At 47.6% G+C, this 18717-nt stretch overlaps 1 protein-coding gene across 6 annotated transcripts in view; it reads right to left on the reverse strand.

The window, feature by feature from the left end:
- The window catches only part of LOC123127423 (probable protein transport Sec1a), a 77373-nt gene that overhangs the window by 28605 nt on the left and 30051 nt on the right, over positions 1-18717 (reverse strand). For 4 of the 6 annotated variants that reach the window (XM_044547121.1, XM_044547120.1, XM_044547122.1 and 1 more), the window contains 8 exons: positions 16989-17117; positions 13956-14147; positions 13784-13867; positions 13591-13689; positions 13440-13513; positions 12841-12937; positions 1691-1816; positions 1512-1607 (listed from right to left, as the gene is read on the reverse strand). In XM_044547121.1, the coding sequence (XP_044403056.1) occupies positions 1512-1607; positions 1691-1816; positions 12841-12937; positions 13440-13513; positions 13591-13689; positions 13784-13867; positions 13956-14147; positions 16989-17117 (897 nt within the window). The remainder of the gene's footprint in view (positions 1-1511; positions 1608-1690; positions 1817-12840; positions 12938-13439; positions 13514-13590; positions 13690-13783; positions 13868-13955; positions 14148-16988; positions 17118-18717) is intronic. The other 2 variants (XM_044547124.1, XM_044547123.1) reach the window with 1 other exon arrangement.

Consider the following 18717-nt stretch of genomic DNA (forward strand, 5'->3'; position numbering starts at 1 on the left):
TCTAGCCGTTCTTGAAAGTTGTGATGGCCTCGACGTCAGTGATGTCGGTTATGGTATTCTTCTTTAACCACTGCCATCACAAGACCCTCCAACTCTCCTAGTCCCTCGAAGGCTACACACCCACCGGGTGCACTAATCGTGCCCCTAGTCTCTACAGAAGACGAAGAAATCATGAAGCTTTGCAGGCGTCACCGAAGCTAGCTCTTTGGAAGCTGGTCATCTTCAGCAACAATCCAAGACCAGGAGGTCGGATGCCGCACGCGCCTCGCGTAGCCTGCTCCGCCTTCCCCTTTAGGCATCCAAACCCGGCATATCACATTGTTTCCCGCCCTGCAGTCGACTCGGCGTGTGGTTTGCTCTATCTCTCAGAAGTTAATGAAGACCCTCCATCAGACTTCGTGAGCAGGCCGAAGGATCAAGGGCCACTGATGGTGTCCCTTACCAGGGGTACCGTGAGCCGCATGAAGTCAAACCAAGAGGTCGGGAGTTGGCCCCATAGCCCATAGGGAGCATCATCAACTTATAAAGCAAGACATGTACTTTACTTGTGCTGCAACCCTTGTAAACCGACTTGGACTCTTAACCCTACCCCTCGTCCACCTATATAAGCTCTCCCTCTCCCTCCCTCCCTCCCTCCCCTCTCTCTCTCTCTAGACATGCAAGAGTAGGGTATTACCTCACCTCACGGGCCTAAACTTGAACTTGGTAAATCATTCATCTCGTGTACACCCAATCTGATCCTCTATGCATGCCACCCCATGATTATTTCTCTCTGGGTCATCGCACTAGTTGCGGTACCCCATCGAGGGATCTGCCGAATTTTACATCGGATTTACACCGACAAATGGTGAAGATGATGATGTCACTACTGAAAAGAGTTGGTAGATGAGTTCACGAGGACGGAAAGACCGGTGATGGTGGCCGCAAAAGGATACAAAGCATTGCACCAATAGTGTACGGAAGGCAATCAAGACAATGAAGATTGGAAGGGACCGAGACCAAAAATATATCAATTGGGACGGAGAATAGTTGCAGCATCGCGAGAAAAAAAAATAAACTTGGCTCTAATACCATGCGAGGAAATATGTAACCTGTATTTCTACAAGGATACACACAGTTATATACAACTTAAACAAATGCATGGTCGTTCCCTTGGTGAAACATTAATGCTTCGATATGTTCAACACACTAACCCATATATCGTTTAACACTACGTGTCTAGTGCATAAAACAAAGTGGGCTATATCCTTCACGGAAAAGACAAATCAAGAACACCCACGATGACACTAAGGCCTTGCAAGTTGCAGCTATCACTACAAAGCATGTCTTGAAATAATGTTTCAAGATGTTAAACTGTGTTGCATATATGTACAGGCAAAATAACATTTACATCGGAACCAAAACAAATATGGCAGCAGCCGAAAATATAACAAAGAATTTAATCGAGAACTTACACAAATTAAGCACAAGATATCTTGAAGTTGACAAATAAATACAAAAGGAAAGATTACCTGCATCATTTTTGTACCCTTATCGCTTTCAAACTTCTCTGGATTGATTGCTGCGTAAATCATGAGCAGACGCAACTTATTTTCACGACTTACACCCTACAGAGTCAGTAAATATCCAAATATAATGTCCAAAGAAATCCAATGTGTCATTCTATGTAGTTAAAATTAAAAAAAAATACCAATTGTGTCCGGAAAAAATTGATTAATTCTTTTGTCCCAGCATCACCAAATACAAGATCTTGCTCTAGTTGTCCAACATCTCTAAGACATTGCTCCCTTATTATGACATTGAGTTTTCCTGCAATCTGCATGAAGCAGTAATTAATTATTAATGGATGTGATACATGACCGAACGTTATCTTGTGAGATGTAATTGTTACGAAATGAACCCAGTTGTATTGAACGAGCCAACAGCAATTACATATACATGGGAAATAAGCAAAGAAGACCCTACACAATGTGGTAACTACACACACAGCTCAACCATGTTCTAACCCCCCCCCCCCCCCCCCCCCCCACCCCCCTTCAAACTCATGGGGGATCTTGGACTGAGTTTGGACAGGAGAAGGCTGTGTTGTGGCCGTGTTGTGGCCGTGTCTAAGCTTTCGTCAGAAAATAAGCAAGCTGAAGCTCCAAGGGCACATACTGAAGGGCCACAGTCCTCTCTTGCACCTGAGAACGCATGTAGGGGTCAGAGAATAAGCAAGTTGAGGCTGCGAGGGCACATACCGATGTTCTTGGTAAGCTCATGCTTCACAGGATCATGGGCAATGTTGAGTGCCACGTGCTGTCGGAGAGCAAAGGGGTCAGTGCAGCAGTGGGAACACAAAAATCCTGAAAAAGCCACCGTCCAAGTAATCTTTGCAATCACGGAGGCTATAGTGCGCAGCTCAGCCTCAGCAGTGGAGCGAGATACAACAGTCTACTTCTTGGTCTTCCAGGCAATTAGAGAGGAGCCAATAAAACATAATAGGTGGAAAGAGTGCGGCGATCAGTGTGATCGCTTGCCCAAATCACATCACAGTAGGCCTGAAGCTGGAGAGCTAGAGCTAGAGAAGAATAGGTGACGGGTCACAGTCCCACAAAGATAACGAAGAACACGGAGAACATGACTAGTGAGGTTGAGTGGGAGCAGAGACAGACTGACTCAGAATCTGCACAACATAAGAAATGTCAAAACGAGTGATGCCTAGATAGACAAGGCTCCCAACAAGATGATAGTAGCAAGTGGGATCCGCAAGTGGTTCACCCTCACCAGGACAAAGATGAAGAACAAAATCGATAGGAGTGTCAACCGTGCGCTGATCAGTGAGGCAAGCACGAGTGAGAACACCTTGGATGTACTTCTCTTGAGAGAGATAAGTGCCCTCAAGGGAAGAAATGATCTTAAGTCCAAGAAAGTAGCAAAGAGAACCCAAATTGCTCATCAAGAATTGCTCATGAAGACGTTTCTTGACAAAATCAATGAATTGGTGGTCATCCCCTGTGATAACCATGTCATTAACATAAAGGAGCAAAAGGGTGCGACCATGAGTGTGAATAAACAGAGTAGGATCATGAGTACTAGAAGAGAAATCTGTGATGGCGGCGGAGAAATGCTCAAACCAGGCACGAGGATCTTGTTTCAGCCCATAAAGTGAGGGGCAGAAGTGACAAACAGTGCCATCAGAGACGGTACATCTAGGAGGTGGTTGCATATAGGCCACTTCCCACAGTTCACCATTCAGGAAGGCATCTTGACATCTAATTGAGAGATGGACCACTGCGGAACAACAGCAACAGCCAAAAGAGTGTGAATAGTGGTCATATGAGCAACATGAGCAAAAGTCTCATCATATTCATGACCATACTCCTGCTAGAAGCCACGCGCAACAAGATGAGCTTCGTAGGCGATGTTTGCGTGCAGACACCCATTTTGAGCATGGGCGCCAGGACAGGAATACTGAGGAAAGGTGCCATGTTTAGAAGGAAAACCACGAAGCACACAAGATAGGTACTCACCAGCTGAATCAGCACGAAAAACTCAAACAGAGGAATCATACTAAGTGTGAACCATGGTAGCGAAAGACTTGTAAATTTGAAGCACTTAACTATGAGATGACATAAAGTAGATCCAAGTGTGGTGAGAAAAATCATCAATGAAAATTATATATTATTTGTGACCTCCTTTTGATACGAAGAGGGTAGGACCCCATATATCAGAGTGAAGAAGTCCAAAAGGTCATTGAGAAACAGAATTACTAGAGCGATAGGGAAGTTGTATGTGCTTGCCAAGCTTACAGCTCTACAACTTAGTAAACTATCACCGGAGATAGACCCTAGAACACCACTCCTAACCAAAGAAGACAAGCAAAAGCCACATATGTGACCCAGTCGATTATGTCACTGAGCGAAGGAGGTGGTGGAGGTGGCAGTTGAAGCAAAAGGGGTGGTGATGTCTGACTGGCTAGAGGACCCACGGGAAGGAAGGCACAACCAGTTGAGCTCCCAAAGGCGCTGAGAGTCATGGCGCCGGGGACCAATCCCAACCGGGTTGGAATCCAGAATAACACGACAATCCAAATCAATGAGTTAGCAAACAGAAGTTGCATAGTTAGTTTAGTAACATGAGTTGACAGCACGAAGGTGATGTATGTGTGGTGTCATGTGAAAGGAGGCCCAGAATCAAGAATCCAGGGTAACGATGTACATGACGAAGAGTGTGGTGGTGGACCAGACGTTTAACCAGCAGAACCTAAGGATGGGGCAGAAGCAGCAAGGTGAACATCTCCTGGTGAACCTTCTCAATGGAGCCCTCACGAGAATTAAAGGAGCCTCCTGAGTCCTTATGAGAATGGCTACCATGGGTCTCTTCCTCTTGATGCACTCTCATGATAATGTGCCCATCCTGCTTGAAGTAGGTGCAGCGAAGGGGTTCAGGAGGCTCCTGTTGTTCTCCTCAGGGGAAGGGTCACCACCGCCAGCGAGACGCTTCCACTTCGAACCACCCTGGTTGTTGCAGCCGAGGTTCTTCGAGATGGTGCGAGATCGTTGGGTCGAAGCCGCAGCCTCCCCACCATGGTATTTTTGCGACACGGACATATGGCACCACTGCACTAAGGTCGCCCGCCAATTCATGCGGGGGTGGGGAGCTAACCTTGGCGCGGACCTCCGGGCCCGTAAAGGGGCCCTGTTGAACCAGATTAAGGCCCTCGATGAGGAGGCCGATGCGGCCGGTCTGTCGGCCGACGATTGGCTCCAACAGTACGCCCTTGAATCCTCGTTGATGGAGATATTCAAGGGCGAAGAACTATTCTGGCAATGCCGCGGGGGCCAGAAGTGGCCCCTCGAAGGGGATGCCAATACCGCATACTTTCAGGCGATTGCTAATGGGCGCCGTCGGAAATGCTCTATCACGTGCCTCTGGGAGGGGGACACCCTCCTGGAACACCTGGAAGAGATTAGGTCCCACATTTACTCCTTCAAGGAGCTCTTTACGGCGGAACCCCATGGCGGGGTGTCCTTGGCGGAGGACTTCTGGCCAGCCAAGGACAGAGTCTCTGACCTTGAGAATGCGGAAATGACTCTCCCATTCTCGCCGAAAGAGGTGGGTAGGGCTATCGCCTCTATGAAGGCGGGGTCGGCTTCGGGGCCTGATGGGATCCTAGCCCTTCACGAGATTGTCCATGAGGTAAAGACGCGTGGCCATAAGGGCATCTTCCTCAAGTTGGACTTCCAGAAGGCATACGACCACCTAGATTGGTCATTCTTGCGGTTGGCGCTTCAGCGAAGGGGCTTTGATGACAGATGGTGTTCATGGATCATGCAGTTCTTTCGGTCCGTAAGGACGGCGATTAATATTAATGGCGATGTGGGACCATTCTTTACGTCCTCTGCAGGAGTGAAGCAAAGGGACCTGATCTCCCCCCTCCTCTTCAACCTCGTCGTTGATGCTTTGCTGGCAACCTAGATAAAGCTAGGGTGTCTGGCCACCTGTTGGGGGTAGTTGGCCACCTGATCCCGTGGGGAGGGGTCACCCACCTCCAATATGCGGATGACACCATGATCATGGTGGAAGGGACGGACCTTGACATCGTGAATCTCAAGTTCCTCCTCCTTTATTTCGAGGCTATGTCGGGATTGAAGATCAATTTTGATAAGAGTGGAATCGTAGTCCTAGGATTCTCCGCGAAGAGCAACAACGCATTGCGAATAACCTAAACTGTAGACTGGCCACGTTCCCCATCACATACTTGGGGATGCCAATAGCTGATACGAAGATTTTGATGAGTGCATTTGACCCGATGGTAGGGCGTGTGGCGTGACGGGCTGAGCCGTGGCGCGGACGGTTTATCTCTAAGGGGAGTAAATCTGTCCTTATTAGCTCTAACCTTGCGAGCCTCCCCATGTATATGATGGGGATGTATATCTTACCGAAGGGCGTACACTGCTCGTTCGATAAGGAGCTCGCTAGTTCTTCTGGCAGGCAGCCAATGGCCACCAGAAGTATCACATGGTCAAGTGGGCGGACACTTGCATGCCCAAGGACCGGGGAGGCCTAGGTATTATGGCCTCCCGTCGCATGAACGTTGCGCTCATGTTACGATGGGTATGGTGGATCATGCAAGGCGATGGGGGCTTTGGTTCCAGATCATCCAAGCAAAATACCTAAGGGGTGAACCCCTGTTGGCATGTTCCCGCTCAGGAGGATCCCAGTTTTGGCGATCCATCCAAAGGATCAAGGAGGGCATTCGTCTAGGAATCTCCTTCTCTATAGGTAATGGGGATGGGACCCAATTTTGGCTGGACCCATGAATGGGTATCAAGCCCCTCAGGGTAGGATTCCCTGTCCTGTTTTCTATCTGCGCGGAGGCGTTACTCCTCATCTCCGCGGCTGCACGCTCTGGGCACTGGGATATACGGTTTCGCCGGTTGTTTGGGCAGGCGGAGAATATCGAGTGGTCTAGGTTGCGGGCAGCCCTACCGCCGGTATTGTCGGATTATCCGGACACCGTGTCCTGGTGGCTCTCACCGTGGGAGAGTTCTCCGTCAACTGCGCATACCAGGCATTATGTCGGTCCCCTACCATTCCTTGGCTTTCTCCCTTGTGGAAGGCCCCTTTGCCCTTGAAGATCAAGATCTTTGTTTGGCAACTCCTTAGAGATCGTCTCCCTTCGGGGACCGAGGTGCTTAAGCAGCAAGACCCGGGTGATGGCTTGTGCACCTTATGCACGATGCCTAAGAATGGGACTCACATCCTATTCTCATGTACCACGGCTCGAGTCTTGTGGACGTTCATCTGTGAGGCACTAGGGCCCGACTGGGTGGCCCTGGACCTCACGGAGTTCCTCCAAACAAGGGCTACCCAACCTGGGCGGCATCGCCGCTTATTTTGGCTTATTTTGCGGCCATGTCGTGGACTCTTTGGACAACGCGTGATAAAATGGTGATTGAGCGGGTGTTTCCGACTCGACCGTCTGACTCCTTCAAACTCCTTGCTTTTCTACAGCACTGGCACCCGCTTTCTAGGCAACGCTTTCTAGGCAGCGCGACCGCGATCGTCTTGGCCTCATGTTGGATGCGCTCCTGGCTACAGCACGCCGATTATCGTCATCGTAGGGCCGCTTGTCGGCGGCCACTAGGTGGCTTTTTTTATTTCTCTTATGTTTTTGGGCATGATTGTGTTGTTGCCCCAGCCGTTGTTCTGTCGCGGATTTGGATGTTGGTTGTACGGATCATTGCTTTATTTATAAAGCGGGGTGAAAGCCTATTTCGAGAAGTAGGTGCAGAAAGCTCTAGTGGAGGCTACTACCACCGGTGTAGGAGAAGGCACACCTTGTAGTGGTGGTGAAGTGCGGGCAGCCCGAACTGCTGAAGAGGACGACAACAAGGCCGTGATGCGTAGACGCAACTCCTCATAGTGCACCTCAGCATGGGCCTCCGGAGTAGAGAGCCGAGGATGGCGTGCCAACAGCTGAGCACGACTATGCTCAAACTCCAATTGGAGGCAAGTGAGCAAGTCGTAGAGGCAATGAACCTCCAGTTAGCTTGTCGCTGCACACAACACTGACATGTGCGACAAAGATCACCTCCCGGAGAGTTCAATTGGTGCCACACCGCCGACATCTCCTGTCGGTGTACTAAATTAGGGGTCCCTTAGTACCCCAGACTTGTGCATAGGCAGTTGCAGCCCTTTAGACGACAAGGGCTTGCCGGAGGACAACTCAACCCAAGACTCAAGATTCAACATACAAGACCGTGAAGAAGAATTCCCAGCAGGTCATCGAGAAGTACCAAGTTAGTACTGAAGGTCAAGATTCCAATTGCCGGCAAGCTCCATAGCGGCAAGCCAAGACCCGGCAAGCTCCTTGTCGGGAAGTTTCTCCCTTCCTGCTTCTCGATCACTCCACCACATCGACCAGCTAATGGCTTGTCAAGATTAGGTGTCGAGCGGGCGAGCGACTTGGGGAGGATCATCAGGACGCGCGTCAGCACGTCGCGTGCAGATCAACTTTATTGACACCCTCTTATGGACGTGTCAACAAGATAGGCTTATCCAGGCCGAAGGCACAAAAGGAGAGACGCCTTTTGACAAAGGATTGCTATCAGTTCACGGTGCATTAAATGCCCTTGTCCTAGTCCGGCAGGATTAGGTTGGATAGCATCGAGGCCACTATTCACAAGATGTAATGACCATGTTGCCACTATGGTGACCCCTTTTTGTCTATAAAAGGAGGCCCATGGCTACCTGGGCACGGGTCGACACTTTGCTCATGCTTACACAGTAGTTGCACCTTGCTCACGCTTTTCCGGCAAGCTGCGCTTGTAACTTGAGCCCCAAGTCAATCCACCAAACAAGCAGGAGTAGGGTTTTACGCCTCCGCGGCGGCCCGACCTAAGAAAACCTCGTGTGTGAACTCTTGGATTTGCTCTCCATGCTCATCGATCTCCCAAACCGAACTGCAAAGGGACCACGCTGGCCCCATAGATTGTCGTACACCGACATCTTTGGCACGCCGGGTAGGGGGGTCGCTTGTGCGGATCTACTCCAGCAGTTCTCGTGCAAGTTTCGCCATCTTCTTCATCCATGGCGCCCAAGAAGAGCACGGCAGTGGGTGCACCGTCTGCCTCTAAGCTGCCGACCCAGACGACTCCGGCGGGAGGGGCCGGTGGCGAGCGCTCTCCACACCCTTCCAGCGACAAGAGTCGTACTCACTCTGCCGGAAGCCAAGACCCGCTGAAAGTGCAACTAATCCCCGAGTGGTTTTGGTAATTAATAACAACATATATGTCATTGATCTAATGAACATTGATGATAGATTTCAAAAAAGATCAACGATTGGCATGGCTAATGAACATTGATGATAGATTTCAAAAAAGATCAACGATTGGCATGGCATGGACTAATGGAGTGTGGACCCCTCAAAATGTGAAGAACAAATTTGGCTACCCTAAGACTACATTTTTTGTTTAGTGATTCAAGATCACATTGAGTCCCTTAGAAAAGCCAATACTATTAAAAGGGGATGAGGTATTGTTGATGAGGTTGTTTGCTCAAAGTGCTCAGTGATATTGCTCCAAAAATCCTCAATCAATTTCCCTCAATCACATTTGTCCAAACCCTAAATCATCATTTCGGTCCCACCGATACTATCTACCCCTGACCCACCAAGAAGATCATTCTACTGCCACAGCCAAAACCTTAACATTTTGGTCTGACCGAATTGGTTCTCGGTCCCACCGAGAAGGCCTTGCCAAGTTTTTGTGATGAAATCGCTTCGTTTCGGAATCAGCGAGACAAAACGATCGAAATTACCAAAACGCAGCTCTGCCCTAGCCATTGCACTTTAGTCTCACCGAGATGGTATAATCGGTCTCAGCAAAAACACTAACGGTCATGTCTTTTGCACTATTCGGTCTTACCGAGATTTTCATATCGGTGCCACCGAGTTGGGTCAACATTCCATTCCTACCATTTGAACCTTGATTTCTAGCCTCTTCAAGTTGCTTTCCACTCCAATCCTTCTCCTACCCAAGCCAAACTGTGTGAGAGAGGTTGAGTGTTGAGGAGACTATCATTTGAAGCACAAAAGCAAGAAGTTCATCACCAACACAACATCTATTACCTTTTGGAGAGTGGCGTCTCCTAGATTGGTTATGTGTCAGGAGCCTCCAAGATCATCTGGAGTTGAATCAAGGAATTTGTAAGGGCAAGGAGATCGCCTACTTCGTGAAGATCTACCCGAGTGAGGCTAGTCCTTCGTGGACGAAAGCCATGGTGGAGTAGACAAGGTTGCTTCTTCGTGGACCCTTCGTGGGTGGAGCCCTCCATGGACTCGCGCAACCGTTACCCTCTATGGGTTGAAGTCTCCATCAACATGGACGTATGATAGCACCACCTATCGGAACCACGCCAAAATCATCGTGTCTTCATTGCGTTTGAAATCTCCAAACCCTTCCTTTACTTACATGATGTTTTACTTTCCGCTGCTACATTCTTAGATTTGCATATGTAGGGTGATACTTGACTTGCTAGAATTGCTAAAATATGCCTACAACTAAAATTGGGAAAAGGTTAGGTTTCATTTGGTCTTAGTCTAATCACCCCCCTCTAGACATACTTTCGATCCTACACCCGTGCATCGCTACGTCAAGAGGCGGCGCTACGGCCCATGGGGTCGCGCGGCTACGTCCAAGGACGACACCATAGGATCCAAGACCAACGGAGCTGCGGGGCGCGTGCCGAGGCCATCGCAAGATGGGCACGAGATGCTTCCCCGCAACGACATCGACCCTGGCCAACGACCAGGCAAGGAGCATGTGCACCGTTCTCATGGTGCGCAGGGCCTGCCACCACGTCAAATTGTTGGCGAGCATCGACCGCGGCAGCAGGACAGAGATGGAGCTCCTTCTGGCTCGCACAGAAGTCGAGCCACATCTCAGTGCTTGCGCCCAGTCATGCCCAAGTCACCAGCAGAAGTGCTAGCGCAGGTGGAGCTGTTGCTGAACTTTCCTCCGGCTCCGGAGAAGATAGATGAGTGGGGTGCCGCCATCCAGAGCCTCATGGGCTACGCCAACAACGATGCGGCGCGGCCGGCGTGGCCCTCTCAGTGGCAGCCAACGGCGCCAGTACAAGGGGCTGGGGAGCGAACCGCGGGTGTTGCGCCAATGGTGCATTCCCCTCCTCGGCAAGTACGGCAGAGCCAGCAGGTCGACACCCGTGACGATGCATCCATGGCGTTGTCACAAATTGGGTCCCCTACCCCCTCCGTTTCTAGCCTCTTTTTATGGTTTTCTTGCCTAACTCGAAAATTTCCAAAACAAATAGCCCAAAGTCAGTTTCAAGTGAATTGTTTGATTTCATGGGATTTGGTAGGTTTTGATCCATGAATCTCTTGCAGAACTAGTTGATCTACCTTCCTTTCCATCCCTTGGGCACAATTTTTCTTTTCTCCATCGGTACAATAGGGCCGTTATGTTATTACTAAACTTGTTGAAGAGATGAAATAGAACCAAGGTCTATCTTTTTGATCAGAGGTTGAATCGATCATCAGAAGAAGAATTAGGCCAAAAATTAGGAGCGTAGGAGATCAAACTGTGAGTCGAGTAGGATGGGTAAAAGGGCGACTCGTCGTAGTCAATACCCATGGTAGATATAGACTCGAGGGATCGCCTGACTAAAGTTTCCGCCGACTGGTTGGGCGCCCAAACACGGAAGTGAAGCTTATCGATCTTGTCGGCGATGAAGTCCAGACTGCTGAAGCGAAGAGTCTTTCCTACAGTGAAGGCAGTAGTTGGGGTCAGACGCCCCACCGGATCGGCGGCGAAGTCTAGGGAGCCAAGGTGGGTGCCTTAGCCCAAAGTGAAGACGCCGGAACCGATGAAGGAACCCATCTGGATCCAATCTGACAAATCTATGCGCACATCCCCTACATGGCGCGCCAAACATCAGTGTAAAGAGCCAAAAATAATATACATAGGGCAGTGTATGTATAGAGAATCTAGAGGGTGCACATGAGACATGATTTTCCCCATTTTAGGCCCTCAGAGAGAGGCAACACCCTACTTTCTACCTTTGTGAATTGTATTGATGGTCGCCTTGTATGAGAGCTAGGGTTTGTGTGTTTGCACGTATGGTGTGTATGCGTAAGCATAGAGTTGGGTGAGCAGTATGGTTACACGGGACGAAGTAGGTTTACACGGTAGAGATCCCATTGATTTACAATTTGATCTACCTACTATACATGTCTTGTATTCCAAGGTGATGGTGCGCCCCGAATTGCAGGACGACTCCTAGTCACTAGCCAGGCCCACCCTGCGGCTATTGGATCAGATTCAGCCTACCTGACTATACATGGGAGCTATGTCAACATCACCTGGCGCCAACTCACGGACTATCTAGACGTGTTGTCTGCGTGCAGAGTTGGGCAGAGCCCACATATCCTCCCTTCCCCCACTTACCTATACTCCCCCCCCCCTCTTCCACTCTAGGGTTAGCAAAGTAGAACTAAAACCATAGAGCTTCCTCACCACCTCTCCCCTTGTGGGATGTCCCTTGTGGAGAAGGCCACCTTGGGAGGTGAAGACTCTTGAGGACTACAAGAACTTCCTAGTGGAGATGATTCCTCTTGGAATATCAAGACCTCCATATCTTAGGATTGGGGATGAACATTCTTTCTTTGTTACTTCTTTTCCTTTGGATGTTGTTGGATCCAATTGCACCTTGTGTATTGACTCTTGGATACGAGATGTGTATGTTGGCTTGTATATCTCCCTTTGTTCTTCGTGTTTTCCCCCCATGTTCTTCATGCTCTTCCTTAAATCCACCTCCAGTTCGTGATTGGGCCACCCCTACGGGTTTGCCCCATATCATGACGCCTCATGTGTCCAGGCCTTTTTTAGGTTACCTCGAATAGGCATAAGAGCATTTACCCTCTTGTAGTCTTGTGACATAGATCTGCTCAATTCAGCCTTCGTGGGTTTTTTAGTGGCCTTGTTAACTTATCTTATTCAAGGGATTTATGAAAAGTAGTGCTCCAATGACCCCCCACAGGCCCACACAGAATAATGTTCCTCGCCAAGTAGCATCCTTCTTTTGTGCTAACCAGTTAGTGAATAAGGGAGTTGAGAATGTTGGTTTTAAAGATACCATATTTAGATGGAATTTATAAAATTAGGAGCAAGTGCCACCTTACACCATTTTCAAGTAGGTCCACAAAATACCAATTACGTTGGAAAATCTAGAGCTAATACGTCCACATGTATAGTTCTGTGTATAGAAAAGAAATGCAACAGGGCAAGTACCGATCTTAAAACTTTGAACCATATCACGGACAACATAACAACCAACCTCGACATGCAGCGAAAGCTTGTCAATTTGATCAGTGTACTGTGGAAGAGCTTGAACCATTTTTTGTAGGTCTCTAGTTGATAGCTCTCCTCCAGTTCTAAAAAATTAAACAAGAGGCAAAGAGCACTAGTAAAAGAAGCCCAAAACATAACAAACAAATAATGATTCATTCAATTAAGCATAAGAAAATAGAAGTGAATAGATAATTAGAATTAGGTTGACAAGGACAGATTTAAGTTTGTTTTGGACGTTGAGTTTTCACTTGGACTTAGGTAGTTAAATTAACTAAAAAAATAACTCTGAGTCCTCCACTATGTAGCTAGGCACATCATATTGCAACTATTGTGCTTGCTTATTTTTCAGTTATGAGAACAGTACATGTAGTTATGAGTTGCTGCTATTCAACCGAATTTAGTCGAAGTCACGCTTTCTCAGAATGCAATACAGGTGCATTTCATTTAAATTGCTATTTTGTTCACGAGACAGAAATGAAATAGTCACAAAAAGACATGCGAAGAACAACACGAATATGAACATATTTAATGTAACAATGAGCCACCACACCTAACTATGTACTTGGTTTGAAAAAGTGAACGAACCTTGCTTGCTGTAGTTGGGCAGCTTTGTTCTTCGAGACAAAATGTGTCATCTTATCATGAAGTCTTTCACTTGCCTGAAATTATAATGGTTAATTGTATAGCTGCTGAAAGTGGAACCACATAAGAAAGATGGACTGAGAAGTGCTCTCACATCTGCTATATGGGAATGTCGAAGTTCAAGCCAAACTGGATCATGGTCCTCTAACAGGACCTCCTTTTTTTCTGAGGCTGAACCATTTTTACTTGAAACCTTTTATTCAATCACATATAAGGATCCGTAACCATCCAGGGAAACAACAGACCATAATTCCACCATTAAGAAAAAAGACCAATGGCATGCTCACCTCATGTATGTACTTGTTACCATCCATGCATAGCAGATCATGGCACATGGCATCATAAGTCCATTCATGAATTATTGGTGCGATCTGAAGTATACTAGAAAAGTGAACCAGCAGAATAAATAGCACCAGTAAAGAAGTTGAACCCAGATATACAGGTATGTTCACCACGTACCTGATCTACTGAACGGTCTACTATGAGAAGTTCACAAGTTTCTGTCTGCGGGAATTCAGGAATTGACGTTTTATATTTGGAAAGGTAATTCCATACACCAGCAGCAATCTTTGTGGGCACCATGTCCCTTAGTGTTGTCATTGTAGAAGCATCAATGGTCTTGGCAATGCGGTAGTGCACACGGGGAAATTCCTATAGTTTATAGAACAATACATGTCAACAATAAGCTAATAGTAAGAAGTGACCTTAGCTCACTTGGTTAGTTGAGAGGATTCACAACCCAGCCACCCAGGTTCCAGTCCTCACAGGTGTGAATTTTGGGTTCTTATTCTTTCAAAATAAAATCGATGTAAAGGCCTTCCCTACCACATTTCTTTCAAGAAAAAAAAAGCGAACAGTTGCTGTGTACCCAAGTTGCAACATGTCAAGCATTAGAGCTCTTGTTGAAGTTGAAAGAAAACGAACATGTAAAGAAATGAGGATAATGTTGGCGCCGCCTCTCCTCGCGGCGCCGCTTCTTCTTCTTCCTCTCGCGACTCTCTTGGAATTTATCTCCAGAACACACACCATGGAAGAAACCGAGAAAAACACACACACACACACACATGTACCAAGGAAGAAAGCCAGCTAGCTTTGCCGAGAGGCTATCCTCCTCACAAGTGCTACATCTTTCTACAGCCCTCATGGCCACTTTCTCATTCATCTATTCTGACTTAAATAGCCTGTACAAAGAGGACTTAGACGCACCTACTAAACCGGCCACCACGCACGGCCACTCACCCAACTAACTCCATGCACTAACTAATCACCTACATGCACTACATCCACGCCCACGTACACCGCCCTTGTAGCTCCTTTTGAATGGCCACACGACCCGGCCAAGCAGGCTAACTAACTCATGCATGTCTAACTCAACTAACTAAGCTGACTACGTGCACTTATTTCTAGCTAAACCAACCATAAGCTTGCATGTACACTAGTGATCACATCTCTACATGTGCACACACTGCCGCAACTTCCGCTGGCTAACTCACCATATGAAATAATCTAAACCTAGCACTAATAACAAATAAATCGCAGTAACAAAGTTCAAATCATCAGTTGAACTTGAACATCCACATCATCTTGTCGCTTTCTCTTATTTTTAGTACATTAATTGCGACCAAGATTGTCTGTTTTTATTTTCACCACATTATTTTTCCATGAACCAAAAGTTGCCTATTCCTCTTGAAGTATGTGGATTGGCCAACCTTCTCCATAAGTTCGGACTTTTGGTTCTACTGGTTGGTGCATGAAACTTAATATGGTAGAGCAAAGAGGTATTGGGTTCAAGTGTTGGCTTTCGCCCTTTAAATAAGAAGCATTTCTTGTCCTCTTTCGATCCACATTTAGGCCTTATCGAGCCACACGTGAGAGGGGGGCCATGTGGGCAAGGCAGGGTCTTCATTGAGCTCCCTGACACATAGCATTCCTAATTTTACGCCACCGACTTAGATGAGATTGTTAAGGAAGCAACTTATCTTCATTGAAGGCCCAAGGGGCATATATATATTACACAAGACTTGAGGTGCGAGGAACATAGACTAATAAGGACTCCTGGACCAATACTAATACTTCCTAACACCCCCCCCCCCCCCCCCCCCCCCCCTCAAACCCCCTCAAATGCAAAAGCATATGTGATAGCATTGCATTTGAAGTGTAATACTAGAAGAAGAAGAAATGATAATCCAAATCCACGTCTTGAGAGTGTCGTCGTAGCATGAAGAGTCTTCAAAACCTGTCGAGTCGCCAAAGGGGATAACGAAGAGATGACACATGAGAGGAAGACACCGCATCAATAGAAGATACAAGAGAAGTATCAGGAGAAGATGAGTTGTCAAAAGAAGATGGCACATCAAGAGAATAAAACATTGTGTAGAAAATCATAACCCACGAGAACCGACATCGAAAGAAGCTCGACAGTTAAGGCACAATGGGCGTAGATCGACAATGCACAAACAGTCCATGAAAATCCTATAGAAATAACAAGGGTAATTAGGCCAGAAAAGTTGTATAGAAAGGATCAGGACGAAAGAAAGGCTGACAGACAAAGGTATGGTGGACTCGCATGGCATGAGAAACACAAAATATCAACGGATTTGGTGGACGCGGCGGAAAATATAGAAAACTAAAAATCACATATTATACAAAATGCAATGACAGTGAAAGAGCACGCAACACCGAAGGAAGGTGCATGTGCGAGACCGAGTCGACGAAACGACCACCGTCGAAAATCACCGGACAATGACAGGAGTCGGTGTAGAACGACAATCATCATGTGTGAAGGTCACAAGAAGAGCCACAGTAGGGCGACCAACAGAGCCTGCGGAAGATGCTGGAGTAGCACGCAGATGGACATGCAGGAGCAGAGCATGCAATCGGAAGCAGAGCAGCACAAGCTGCAGCCAAGGTAACACACATCAGCAAGCAGTAAGTAGCATGTGCGGAGCAGAGGCAGCGGCGGGCGCACGCAGTAGGCAGATGTGTGCGTTGCGAATTGAAGGAAGAGGTGCTCGATCTGGATGGAGGGCAGCAGACAAAGCCACGCTGGTAGGCAGAAGCAGCAGCGAGAACCAGCACATGCGCGTGAGGGGAGGGGGGGGGGGCAGTAGTAGGAGAGCAGCAAGCCTGCATGGCTGCGTACACACTTGGAAAGAAGCCAGCAGGAAGCATAGGTGGGCTCAGGAGACCTGCACAAGCGGATCGGGCGGGGCAACGTTGACCGGGGCGGCAGCGATGTTTAGCAGGAAAAAAGCATCAGCGACGTGAGAGATTGGATCGGGAGGGCGAGTTGTGTGCATAAACAAATAGGCATGCAAAGTTGAATGGGCATATATATATTACACAATACTTGAGATGCAAGGAAAGTAAACATAGACCAATAAGGACTCCTAGACCAGTACTAATACTTCCTAACAGAGATAAGGCACTTTTTTGCTGCTGTACCAACAATCCTAATTCGGGTAGGACTTGAAGGGGAATGAACATACATACCCTCATTGATGCAAATACTGTAGATATACGAGTAGCCATTGCATTCAAACAAGCATTGTATTTGTTGAAGCCCTCTGCACTCTCACAGAAAAGCTCTTCCAATGCCCTTTCATGGTCAGTTATGAAACCCTGCACACAATCACCATGAGTACACTATGCCAGACAAAAGGAATTACTATAAAATTGCTGCCAGCTTAGGTACATCCATGCTCTCCCAGTAAGAATATAAGTCCTCTTTATTTTTAAACTGATTCCTAATGCAGCATCCACGTTAAACCACATCGCCATAAAAAAAGTGTTACATCAAGGATAAATCAAGTCCGTTAGGTCTTGGCACTTGGGGCCTAAGAACAGTCATGTCCTTTGGTTAAAATACACATCCTTTCGTGAAATGATGTCTCTTCATGGAAAGATAGGTCCCTTGGTCAATGATATTGCTTCGTGAAAAGACATGCCCTTGGTGAAATGATGTCTCTTCGTGGAAAGACATTAGACAAGAAGCACAATAATTGTTAGACTAACACGATGCAAAATTCAGTTTGTAACATCCCAAAAGATGCAACCATTGAATTGCCTTAACCGTGTGAGAAAAATAAATGTACCAAAATTTAACATGTCTATTTGTTTATGCACTTCAACAACATTCAACTTTGCAACTTTATGCTTAAATTTTATATATAAACATTTCAAAAATAAACTCGGTGAAAACATCTAATAATACCCACAGCTAAACCTGGGCATTGACCAGGCCGGGCCGGGTTTCGGGCTGGGCTTCACAAGGCCTGGCCTCTAAATCCCAAGAATGGACCCAACTCGGCACGGCCCGAGGCCCAAAAAAATATCTATTTTCGGATTAAAAAAAACAAAAAACCTATTTTCGGGATTAGATAATGTAATATATCAAAATTCACGTTTTCTGGGATTATACCTGTTTTTCCTGTAATATCCCAAAAATCATGTTTTCCCAGGCTTCAGGCCGGGCCATGGGTGAGAGAGGCCCGAGCCCGGCCTGGATGCTGGGCTTTGGGACAATCCTGCCGGGCCGGGACACCCATGCAATCAAATCGCAGGCTTTACACTAGTATATACTCAAAAAATCGAGCAATTGACCGGAGCTCTGCCTTTTCATTAAGAGAATTGACCAATTAATGAGAAAATTTGGCTAAAAACGATAAAGTTGTGACGCGCGCACACCAACCCCAAGGTTGCGTACCAGCCAAGCGGGCGACTCCACCACCCAAGTGGCCAGAGACAACACCCTACAATGCAACGGTGGATTTCGGAGGAGACGACACCCTACAATGTACCGGTGGATTTCGGAGCCGCCGCGCCTGCATCCACAATAGCCCCGAGGTAGCGCCCCAAGTGAGTCACTTGCGGTGTGGCTAGAGTAGACACCCTACAACCATATCCAGTGCCGCCAGTCCAACTTCCACAACGGCCCCGAGGCCACGAACCAAGCCAGCCGATAGCTCTGCCACCCAAGCGACCAGAGCCGACACTCTAAACAAGATGACGATATCCGAAGCCATCGATCTGACTTCCACACCTGCTCCAAGGCACGCACCACCTAAGTCGATGGCTCAGTCACCCACACGACCGGCGCTAACATGGCAACTCTCCACGCGACAGAAGCTCATATGGGTAGGCCATGGACTCCTAAGATGATGCCTCGAAGGAGCAAGTGACAGGGAGCTCGCGCATCGTGGAGAGTAGCAAACACCCTTGA

The sequence above is a fragment of the Triticum aestivum genome, chromosome 6A, assembly GCF_018294505.1.
Source record: "Triticum aestivum cultivar Chinese Spring chromosome 6A, IWGSC CS RefSeq v2.1, whole genome shotgun sequence".
Lineage (NCBI taxonomy): Eukaryota > Viridiplantae > Streptophyta > Magnoliopsida > Poales > Poaceae > Triticum > Triticum aestivum.